Genomic DNA, 12,760 nt, shown 5'->3' on the forward strand with positions numbered 1-12,760 from the left:
ACTTCACAACAAAGATCGTTGCTGATAATGCACAGTAAAGTTAATCATAAATGTATAGACACTTGCAAAAATAAGACATCCATCTCTGTGCAGTGGATACATTGGCATTGGTAATGATTTCAACGCATTAATTTGTACCGTCACTACAACACAGTCTCTCGCAACATCAATAATGATCACTGTTTTCGGGGGTTTTCTTCTCACTAGTAATGACTACATGCAAAATAAGATCTCACGTGAAATAAAATGATTGAAAGCAACATTTTTCTTCTCCAAATAATGAAATCAACTAGTTAATGCGATCGATAGTTCACTCCGAAACATACATATATAGTCACGAAATTTGTCTCTCATGCCCACTACTTTGTTAAGAATACAATAATTGAATGCTTCAAATATTTTACGCAGCATTCCCGACCTCATTAAAGATAATAATTACGGAAAACAACAAAAATAGTCAACACTTTTCTTGTTTACCACTCCATCGCTGGCCGTGCCAAGAAAGATGCTTATGGGATAGAACAAAAGAATAGCGACATGCACCTGTTGGTTCACGGCGGCTCATAGGAATTCCCCGTGTATTTTGATGGTAGCTAGCTGAAGCGCGGGGTTCGAGGGCGTGCTTCGCGAAGCTACCGTGGTAGCTAGTTTGAAGCTACGGAAGTAGCTTCAAATCCCATATAGAATAAGGGTTGGAGCCTAATAAGCTACCTGTAGCTTCTGCAAGCTCCCTTCGCCGGAGCTTCAGCGTTAGAGAATACAAGTGGGAGCAAGTAGCTTAATTAAGCATCTCTCCGTCAGAAAGCTACCGCGCTTCGAGTAAGAGAATAGACCCCCTGATCTCTGTGAAGCGCCTAGCTGACAATGGAATTAGACGTACGTTTGATAAGAACAGCGCTATTGGCTCCGACGATGGCGTACCTCTATTTACTGCTCGTGAGTCAGGTGGACTGTATTTACTAGCCTGCAAAGAGGAATCAAGAGGGGCAGTGGCGGTAAGTGAGAGCGAGACCACATCACAAGATCCTGGTGAAGATGTGGAAGCTATTGCATTGAGGACTGCGAAAATGTGGCACCAACGTCTTGGGCACCTTCATGAGGCAGCAATTGATAAGATACCTGGTCTGAATGATGAGGACTTTGAGTGGGAAGAAGAAGATTTAGAAGAGAATGAGTCTAAGGAAGTGAATCTGGTGGGAGTAGAAAGGGAACATGGTGAGTTAATAGAATGGGAGAATGATGAGATAGAACAAGTGGACGTACTGCAACCTGAAGTGACTCTCAGGTGTAGCAGCAGAATCCCAAAACCAGTGCATTGTCCCTGTTGCAAAATGACAATATTCAGCCACACCCTGCCGTGCTGTGAGCCCAGCTGCATGGAGCCTAGCAGCGTGGAAGAGGCATTGAGTGGAGGGGAAGCTGAACACTGGCGAGCTGCTATGATAGAAGAGCTAGAAAATCTCAAGAGGAAGGGTACCTATGAAATTGTGAAGAAACTCGCAGGTAAGAATGTTCTGGGTTGTAAATGGGTTTTGAAGGTTAAGCAAAAGCCTGACGGTACTGTTGAACGATATAAAGCTCGATTAGTAGCTCAAGGTTTCTCCCAAATACCTGGTATAGATTTCAAAGAGACTTATTCCCCTGTGATTAAACGTAAAAGCATTAGGTTGTTAATGGCTTTAGCAGTGGAAAATGGGTGGGTTCAAGAGCATGTGGACGTTCTCTCAGCATATCTGAGCAGTCCATTGCATGAGGAAGTATACATGAAACAACCGAAATACTTTGAGGAGGGAGGTCAAAATTGTGTGTGTAAACTAAATAAGGATATCTATGGTCTTAAACAAAGTGGGAGAGAGTGGTATGAACATATTGATAAAGTACTTTGTGACCTAAAACTTAAGAGACTTACAAGTGATCCATGTGTGTATTGTGATGAGGGGAAGAAACTCATAATAGGAGTATATGTAGATGATTTGGCATTGTGGGGAAAGAAATGTAAAGTTGAGTGGACCAAACAACAATTGTTGCAAAGAGCTCCAGCAGTCAGGTGAGGGTTATTTTGATGTGCTTGGAAGACTTTCCAGTAATCCCACCTTTTCCTGTGGGCATTTACCATGGCTATGGTAAACCCACTTCATGCTCTGAGTTTCTGATGACTATGTCCAGGAGATGAGGGAACTTAAAACAAGTGGCATCAATTGTGATGGTGAAGATTTTTGTGTTGATGTCACATGGTATGTTTGTGATGCCCCTGCTCGTGCATTTGTTGCCCAAATAAAATCACATACGGGATACTCTGGTTGTGGCAAGTGCACTTCACAGGGGGAATATTTTGACAATAGAGTGGTGTTCGATGAACTTAGTTCCCCTCTAAGGTCTTACACTAGCTTCCGCCTAAGGTTAGATGAAGACCATCACATTGGGCATTCCCCACTGTTAGACATTCCAGATGTAAAGATGGTTTCACAGTTCCCGTTCGAATATATGCATTTGGTGTGCCTAGGGGTTATGCGCAAGATGCTTCTAGCTTGGGTAAAAGGGAGTCTCCTTGTTAGACTACCAGCTGCAAACGTGGTGTCTTTGAATGAGAGGGTAGCTGTCATCTCTCAAGGTGTACCTGTGGATTTCTCACGGAAACCAAGATCTTTGGTTCATTTGCAGCGGTGGAAAGCTACTGAATTTCGTACCTTTCTACTGTAGACTGGGCTCTTGCTAATGAAAGATATTGTAAACACTAATGTTTACAAACATTTTTTGGCTCTCCATTATGCCCCCAGACTGTTGGCCAGGAATGATTGCCTTGTTAATTTAGATTATTCAAAATCCCTCCTTGAATACTTTGTGAAGAAGTTTGGAGTATTGTACGGCCAGCAGCATCTATCTTATAATGTGCATGGACTACTCCATCTGGCAGATGATGTAAAATTACATGGGCCTGTTGATAAATTTAGTGCATTCAAATTTGAGAATGCACTAGGCAAAATAAAGAGACTGGTGCGGAAGCCAAGCCTTCCTCTTCCTCAGATTGTGCGACACATTGAAGAGGCATCTTTGTTTAATCACTGTATAAGGGAGTCAAAGACAAGGCCTCATGCAGGCTGGCGGATCCCAAGAGTTCTCCCTTTTGGTTTGCAGCCTCCTTGTTACAGCAAATATGACTTAAACTCATTACTATTTTCAGACCAACAGCCAAATAACTGTGTGGTTACTGATAGCAGTGAAATTTTTATTATCACTTTAATTGCTACACAAGGAACTGAAGTGCAAATTGTTGGAAAAGCTTTCAGTGATGTGACTTGCTTTTATGAAGTACCTTCTTCATCAAAGAATGTGGGAATATATGTAGCTTGGAGATGGACAGCATCACGTTTGTGGCCAGTGCAGAGTATCAAAAGGAAGGCAATGTGTATGCCCTTACATGATGAATCTGATGGCCAATCTTTTTATGTTAGTGAGCTCCTCCATCATTGATGCATAATGATCATCAGTGTTGAATGCAGTTTTCTGGCAACTACAGGTGTTCATCTTTAGTGAGCGAAGACAGTTTCGACATCCTGCCTCCACCCTACACAGCACTTTCCATTGTTCTGCAGAATACTGATGGGGTGGACATTAGGGTGGGCCAAAAAAAGGTTTTTTTTCCTGATCAAATTTGCCCTGAGCGAGAAAGTTACGAAATGATGTAAGGATCTCGCACACAAAATTTTTTCAGATCGGATAATATTAACCACTGCCGCCCGAGCTCTAAAGTTTTGCGAAAAATCAGGCTGATTTCAGAATCAAACGGCTATGAAGACGAATTTTATGAAAATATGGTATAGTGGATAATAAAAAAGAGTGGATGCATGTTTATAGTTTATGAAAATGAAATTTGAAGTTTTTTTTGACAAAATCTATGGTTAAAAAAATGTCTATGAATTAACAACAAAATTAGAGTATAGACCACCCGCACCACACAACTCATTTTTGCCTACATTTCTAAAACTCCATTTTGAAGGCTAAATTGCCAGTAAAAAAATATTTATTTCGATTAAATTTCATTTCTTATCATATAAGTCATCATATGGTAGTAAATAATCCCACAAAAAGTAGTAATAAGGTAAATTATTTGAAATTAACATCAATCATAATGACGAATAACGTACCTGTGGAGCTAATTTCAACAAGAAATTCAGCTAACAAGGAGACTTTGCCTAACTGATGTCAAGAAAGAAGATGAAACCTTTTTTATTTGAAAGTAGACACTTAGATAGGAATACAGTTGAAGGGTTTTGTCCAAATACGCCCGGGTTTGAGAGAAAAAAGCATTTAAAAATTGGAAAATATGGTCACGTTGAATTTAATTTTGAAAATTTCGCCTATTGTTCAAAAGCGATTTGGCCGAGTGGTATCGTACCGCGCTTCTGATGTGAAAGTTCAGGGTTCGAGACTCGGTGAGAGTAAATTTTTTCCAGTCTACCACCTCCTCCATTTTTTGTAATCCGTTCCATCCCCTTCTTATTTGTTCATTTAGGACGTTTTACATTTTTTTTACTTGACTGTTGTTTGAGAATAAGCCCTAAACTGACATTTTTGTCGCTACCTAACCCTTACTTCGAATTATTCTTTCCGTGCCAAGATTCATGAAAGCAGGAGTGGTAAAACTGTGGTGCTGGCTTCGAAGTGAAGGGAACTCATTTCCAAAGCAAAAGATTTTAAGCATATTGTCGCCGGATAGTTTCCCCGGTTACATACGGGAGAAAGATATAAAATAAGGGGGAATGAAACTCGACAAGCTTGAAATGATCGACAGATGGGTATACGATCACTTTGTCGAACCCAGGAACAGCAATGAGCCGCTGATGACTCGGACTTTACAAGAATATGCTATTTATGCGTGATTTCAGCACATATCTCCAGGATTTGAATTCCCTGCTGGTGCTTCATGGGTTGCATCTTTTAAGAAGAGACACCGAATCGTGCAACGTAAATTAACAAAATACGTATCAGCGGGCGAGCAAGCGTGTGCTGAAGAAATATTGCAATCGGCAATGACGTTTCAGAAGAAAACAAAAAGCTCAATCTCCAAATGTAATAGATTTCGTAATTAATTCAGATCAGACCGGGTGTCCGTAGAGGTGGATATAAAGAGAACGCGATCAAGAAAGGGAGAATATTGTTCAGGTTGCTCTTGGGAGCGTGATCAATGTAATACATTCATATACAGCGCAGGAAAGCTGCTTCCTAAAGTTTTCATTGTGCTTATCAGAACCTGGAGGTGATTTTGGTCCGCAAGTGAGCGAAGAAACTGGAGAGTGAATTTTTAAATATTTCTGTTGTGTATTGTAAATCTGGAAAACTTACGACTGGGTTGTATTTCAAATTTTTTAAATAAGGTTCTCTGGCCATGTGTTAAAAACAATACATTTTTATTGCTTATTGATTTGTGGGGGACAAAAAAATAGTGCCATTTATGATGAACTATTTATCGACGAGGAAGGAGAACCGATATACAGCGTAAAAACTATACCACCGAAGTGCACATCCGTAAGCCAACTGTGCGATGTACATTTTTACAGGCAAGTAAAGCAGTTTATTGCACGAAACCAGAACTGCACCTTACTCCTTCAAGGGAAAAAAGAGATATTCTCTCATGAGGATGGAATAAAAATCCATTCAATCGTGCATCATCTGTTGTCCTAACCAGCATTCAATGATATGCTTAGGTATGCATGATATGCCTCGAAGTTAGTAGAGAATTGAATTGTTTAAAAAAGTTAAGGGGAATATGTTTCCTTGAAGATATAAAGAAACACAATGGCGAATGCTCAGGTAGCAGTTTTATAGAAAGAGCATGGTGCTTTTCATTTAATTGCTTTTCTTGTTTTATTACAATTATCATCCAAATTACTGTAAAGAGGCGAAGTAATAAATAAATAATGAAAAATTGGAGAAGGCAGTGGCAATTGCAGATTATTCAATTTTATATATTTGTGCTTTATATTATGGAGGTATTTCCTCCAATTCATGGTCCTTTACGCGACAGAGATTTCTCGTGGGCATAAGATCTAATGAAAGCAAGAGAAAACCGAATAATATCGTGCTACGGGAAAAAGCAAAAGAAGTGTAGGAAAATGGGAGTCTGGCGAGGCCATGGAAAAAGAAAAGGGAAGGGACGAGCCGACAAGCCAAACTAAAAACAGTACGATCATATGGACATCGACCTCAAAGGGTTCTGGCCATGAACCAATTTTAAGTTGGCCAAGTAGTATATTCCAGGTAATTAAAAGTTCACAAGTAACGACAATTCGTTCCCCTGCTTACACAGCTTGTTTAAAATCTCTAGGCATCTAAATACGCGGAAATAAGGACTCTGACAATGAGAGGAGAGTAAGTTTGTGGGAGGAAAGCATACCTCGCACATCGATCGGTTAGGGCAAGAGGAGTAGGGAATAATGGTCGGCAGGGTGCCAAAAAATGGCTTTATGGAGACTTACTATTCCAACGAAAAATATAGATGGTACTTCAACCTCCTATCCAGGTTACTATGTGTTGAAAAAACTTCGTTCTAATCGTCTAGCCCTTCAACTATTCAGGTGTTGAGGACAAAATTTCTTTCTTCCTTACCAAAAATCCTATTATACACAAACATTTTAGCCTTTTAACTTTGAACTCAATATCTCCGGTAAATCGAATTCGCTTGAATAGGTTCTTGGCAACAAAACACATGCGGCAAAAGTTATTCAGCAAAATAAATTAAGTTATAAGGGCATTTCCTGACGATTACCAAGGTAAAAAAATATATTACAGGAGAGCAACAACAGTCAGAAGAGCAATAGCGACGTTTAGCACTTGGAATACTCCAAATTGATCATACAGGTAGACGAGCGAAAATTGTTGTATATTCTAAATACTACAACAGCAGGAACCGGGGAAATATGTTTAAAATCTTTTGCTTTGGAAATGAGTTCCCTTCACTTCGAAGCCAGCACCACAGTTTTACCACTCCTGCTTTCATGAATCTTGGCACGGAAAGAATAATTCGAAGTAAGGGTTAGCTAGCGACAAAAATGTCAGTTTAGGGCTTATTCTCAAACAACAGTCAAGTAAAAAAATGTAAAACGTCCTAAATGAACAAATTAGAAGAGGATGGAACGGATTACAAAAAATGGAGGAGGTGGTAGACTGGAAAAAATTTACTCTCACCGAGTCTCGAACCCTGGACTTTCACATCAGAAGCGCAGTACGATACCACTCGGCCAAATCACTTTTAAACAATAAGAGAAATTTTTAAAATTAAATTCAACATGACCATATTTTTCAATTTTTAAATGATTTTTTCTCTTAAACCCAGGCGTATTTGGACAAAACCCTTCAACTGTATTCCTATCTAAGTGTCTACTTTCAAATAAAAAAGGTTTCATCTTCTTTCTTGACATCAGTTAGGCAAAGTCTCCTTGTAAGGCTTAGAAAAAACAGAACCTGAACACCAAGCATTTCACTAAGTAGCTCTCTGCAAGTTTCGTAAAGAAACTACCCAGAATTCACCACGAGGAAGAGGCTACCATCGAGTTCCACCCGTGTCCCCCAACCAACCTTCTAAAGCATTACGGAAGGATTGACGCAATGGTTAGAATAGAGGGAAAGCGAACCAGGTGTGGAGTGAAGTGCGTGATATTTGTTGCACCCGAAAATTTCATGGTTAATGATTTGCCCACTTATGATGAAAATGTTTTTGTACTCTCGGTACATTGAAGAAGAAATTTAAAATACCATTATTTCTGTGCCGGGAATCGCGGAGACAGTGGCTTATGCCATTGAAGGCATTTGGCATAGATCCTCTATCCCAGTTGCTGGATATAGGCAAATTGCTTGACAAATTATTCAATATCATGGAAATAATCGCAATATTCTTCGATCTGTCAACAAGAATGCTTTCATTGATCTAAAGCAAGACTTTCTTCGTCACGCACGTCAGCTTTTTGATGTTGCGGCATGTAAATTGCTTTAGTGAGACTGATTCTGTTTGTGATATTCATTCGAAAATGCCTTGTTTAGAATGGGAATTCCCTAAGGACAGAGAATTAGTAGGAAAATGAAGATAGGCGCCATCTATGTGCAGGAGACCAAAATAGGAAGACGAGGCTTTGCAGGTTAGAAGGAACAAAGGAACACCCGAATGTTCCACCCTATTTTGTCATAACACTTCTGTTCGGAAGACTCAGGTGATGAAATGACATTGAACGGAGAGTTATGTGATGCAAGTGAAGGAGAGTATTTCATGGAAAAAGGTTAGTGTAAGCGATTTGAAATTGCCAAGATTTGCATCATCCTGTGAATAATTCTGCATGTCAAACCATACCTCTGCAGCACTTGCATCTGCGCACCTAATAGATATCAGGTTAGTTACTCAAAGAGTCAATGTACTTTTTGTTGACAAGAACAATGTTAGAAGGGAAAGAGAAAGATTGCACACGTCTCTTCGGAGGAATATGGGAACTGTTAAACTGCAAGCTCTTTACTTCGATGTAACTCTCGTTCAAGAGCCCGGTTCACGCTACTTATGGCATGTCACCCCATGTGTCAGTAAAGCTATTGGCCTCTAAGATTTCATAACGAATTTTCTAGGAGAGGAAATGATCATTATCGATGGACTCCAAGCAATTGTGTGCGATGGAACTGAGGTTAACACCGGAAGCCATGCTGGACTAATCAGGAGAATGGAAATGGCCCTAAGAAGACCCTTGCATTGGTTTGTTCGCCTGCTTCATTTCAATGAACTATCGTTCAGAACCGTCAAAAGAACTGATGACCCTGGAAAACTTTGTTATCGAAGTTTACGCTCCAATGCGGTTTTCAATAAAATTGAGAAAATATCGAACAGAAGTCCCGAAGCATATTATGATTCTTCTTATGAAATATAGAAATAGAGACATCTAATTATGCCGCTACTCTATGATTCAGGGAAATGTAATTTTGCTCACCCAGAGAATATTCCGCTTGCAATGTTAGCCGATGAACGCAGACAAATTCGTGCAATGGCCATCACAAATACATTGAAATCGAGAGAAACTCAGCAGGAGGAATTGAGGAAATTCGAATTTTCCAAAGCTAACCTTCTACGGAGTGAAGAGTTTTCGGGATCGCCACCGGGTCAGGAACTCCATATCTGCCGACGTTTCAATGTCCGACTCGGTCATCAAAACATCTGCAGACATGGAGTTCCTGACCCGGTGGCGATCCCGAGAACTCTTCACTCAGTCCATTCGCCGGGAAAGCACAAAATCTTTCTAAACTTCGATGCTCAAAATTATATTGACTTGGTTGACTGTGAACCAATTGAGGTAAATCAACCACCAATAGTAGCTGGGATGACAAACAAAAACTTGGAAGACCTTGTTACGGAAAGATCTGTATCAGATCCTTTTCCCTGCCATACACAAGCAGTTGAAAGGATGGTACAAATGATAATGTTAGCATCAAAATCCGTGTGCAGTATAGAACGCAGGCATGGATGGGCATTATCGTGCATAAGAGATGGATACTAATAATAATAATGGAATAGAATAATTTTCTCAGAGTAATTGATGTGCTTTCACAATTGTGTCCTTCGGAAGGTTGGCTGGGGGGGACACGGGTGGAACTCGATGGCAGCCTCTTCCTCGTGGTGAGTTCTGGGTAGTTTCTTTACGAAACTTGCAGAGAGCTACTTAGTGAAATGCTTAGTTTTCAGGTTCTGTTTTTTCTAAGCCTAAGTTGAATTTCTTGTTGAAAATAGCTGCGCAGGTAAGTTATTCGTCATTATGATTGATGTTAATTTCAAATAATTTACCTTATTACTACTTTTTGTGGGATTATTTACTACCATATGATGACTTATATGATAAGAAATGAAATTTAATCGAAATAAATATTTTTTTACCAGCAATTTAGCCCCCAAAATGGAGTTTTAGAAATGTAGGCAAAAATGAGTTGTGTGGTGCGGGTGGTCTATACTCTAATTTTGTTGTTAATTCATAGACATTTTTTTAACCATAGATTTTGTCAAAAAAAACTTCAAATTTCATTTTCATAAACTATAAACATGTATCCACTCTTTTTTATTATCCATTATACCATATTTTCATTAAATTCGTCTTCATAGCCGTTTGATTCTGAAATCAGCCTGATTTTTCGCAAAATTTTAAACTTTAGAGCTCGGGCGGCAGTGGTTAATATTATCCGATCTGAAAAAAATTTTGTGTGCGAGATCCCTATATCATTTCGCAACTTTCTCGCACAGGGCAAATTTGATCAGGAAAAAAAACCTTTTTTCGGCCCATCCTAGTGGACATGGTTTCTATTTTCTGTAATCTTCCTTGGACGTTAGCTTCTCACCATCACCAATACCTTAGTCAAATTTTCGGAAAACTGCACTCACGGACATTGCTGGAGAAACCTTCGCAGGATGATCGTCAGCATTGCCCTTTGCATTTTTGGTAACTGAAACTGTAGGTTGTCTTGCCTGTGTTTTTTTTTTAATTTTCTATATTTTTTACATACAATATTTTCTTTCAGAATGCCATTTGTGGTGGCTGAGTTTTTACCTCACCGGGAATTCAAGGACGTCACCGTCCAGACAATTCCAGCCTGCTGGATAGTTGGTGAGAATGTAACCAGGTACCCACCCCCTGGGTACTCCTGGGTTGCAATGAGCCGACTAATCCATAAAGAGGTTGCTCCCAAGGATAACTGGGAAATACTGGGGGTGAAGTTTGTTTCCCCCAACTTTGGTATGTATATGTGTGTAGTGCTTAGTTTTCATTATGTGCATAGATTTCTGCTTGGACCATAACTCTTTTAATTAAAAACTTTCCACAGATTCTTATTTGGAAGCAGTGAGTGTAGAGCGCAAGGCTGCTGAGTGTAGTGACACTCACCTTGAAGTGGTACTGGAGAGCATGGCTGGTGAGGAGAGGAAGCGGAAAAGGAAAGCTAAAAAAATCTGTTACCCAAGCGAGCTCATCACTAATACGAGTGTAGACGAAGATAATTGTTGGATTAGTGATCCTCCTCATTTGCCAGGTACATATGTCTTCACATACATTTCTTAGCATAAGTTGTTAGTTTAAGATTAGTTCATGCAATCTCATTAACTACTCTGCCTCAATTGATTCTCCCGCCAACTGTGCACTGCGGAGCGACAGACAGAAAACTCGAGGAATGGCTGCAGCAATGATATGTCTTGACCTTCATGCCAATCGAAGAGAATTTTTTTGATGCACTGTGGCTTAGGTGAGAAAGATTATAAAAAATCACGTCCAATCTCATTAAAAACAAAAGAAGAGACATGCTGACTCCTGGGAATGCTATTATCCATGACGAGGACCGTCATCTCAGCGCTGATGCAGCCCAACTGTTCGTTGAGCAATTTCATTGGGACATTTTCGATTAGTCTTAGACACCTAAGCAATAGTCAATTTACCATTCCTTCGCAAAGCTATGGAATCTTATTGTGAAGCATGGCTAATTATGAGAGCCACTTCTCGGCATCAATTACACTCCCACTTGGTCTTACCCCTAGGGTTCTAGGCGAGACCAAGGCTCTCTAAAGGCCGTTTTACATGGGGCACGGAATTGTGCAGGTTAGAGCAGCATCAATTTCTAAATGTCGTGGAATTGTGCAAATGAATGAACGAAATTAGGACAGGGGCTATTTTGCCATCTCACGGCCACGCATTCTCGCATATGTTCTAGTAATTCACCGCTTTACATGGTGCAATTTTGACTGCACCTTCGTACACACGTCAGATTGTGCAAGTACGAGCGAGGCAAATCAAAGACCTTCCCAGAATGCGGCACGCAAGCCATATTCTGCTTTTTTCTCTCTCTTCGTACCTAGGTAATTGGTGAGCAGATAGCATCATAATTACTACGAAGCAGGTTCGTCGCAATCCACCATTTTAGGGACATCACTAAATACGGATAGTGTGGAAACAGCCGTCGAGCATTGTTTGCTATCATGCAATGTTGTGTGCGTGATAGTTTAGCAAAAAATATTTTTAATAACTCCATAAATGAGTTTCACTTAATTTCCAACGTTCCCACAGCTGCAACGCTTCGTAGTCTGGTTCATACAGCCATCGTAAAACATCCCAACTCTTCTTGAATGCCCGACAATTCTTTCAATGAACTTAAAAAAAAAACTAGATATCTTAAGGAGCGTTTAGCCTAACAATGGTGGACACGCACCGCCTTTCCCGCAGTGGTGGCGGAGTGGTGTTGACGGAGTATATTATGAACTCACTAATGGTGATATATGATCTTGTTTTTTCTCGGCGAATATTTCTTATAAATATTTCTCGGGTTTCTAGCCCAGTGAGACTTTTTTGGTCTAACGTTTCGACGGAACACTCTTCCATCGTCCTCAGAGAATGAATGTGCTGCAGGCCTGCCTTCCTGCGCTTATATAGCCGTTCAAACCAGGGGGCATTGTTGTCGTCTTCTGTCCGTTATCTTTTTGATTAACGGTTTCCATTCCGTGCTTATCGTGTACCCAGAATCGCGATTTACTTTATTCCTCTCCAGCCGGATCTCAATGGCTTCTTTAAGGAGACGATCCCAAAACAAAGGTGCCTTAGAGATCACTCGAGCCTCATCGAAAGATATTATATGATCTTCCGTTAGGCTGTGTTCAGCGAGGGCCGATTTCTCCGGATGGAACAGTCTTATACACCTCTTGTGCTCTTTAATTCGTGTCTCTACCGTGCGCCCAGTCTCTCCGATGTACACTTTCCCACAC

General features: G+C 40.2%; 1 protein-coding gene across 1 annotated transcript; it reads left to right on the forward strand.

Annotated features, from left to right (window-relative positions):
* Positions 1–10,518: 10,518 nt before the first annotated feature.
* LOC124171750 lies at positions 10,519–11,425 on the forward strand. Its single transcript, XM_046551032.1, has 2 exons — positions 10,519–10,751; positions 10,840–11,425. The coding sequence occupies exons 1-2, from the start codon at positions 10,538–10,540 to the stop codon at positions 11,070–11,072; spliced, it is 447 nt and encodes a 148-aa protein (XP_046406988.1). The 5' UTR covers positions 10,519–10,537; the 3' UTR covers positions 11,073–11,425.
* Positions 11,426–12,760: the final 1,335 nt, after the last annotated feature.

Source organism: Ischnura elegans, chromosome X, assembly GCF_921293095.1.
Source record: "Ischnura elegans chromosome X, ioIscEleg1.1, whole genome shotgun sequence".
NCBI lineage: Eukaryota > Metazoa > Arthropoda > Insecta > Odonata > Coenagrionidae > Ischnura > Ischnura elegans.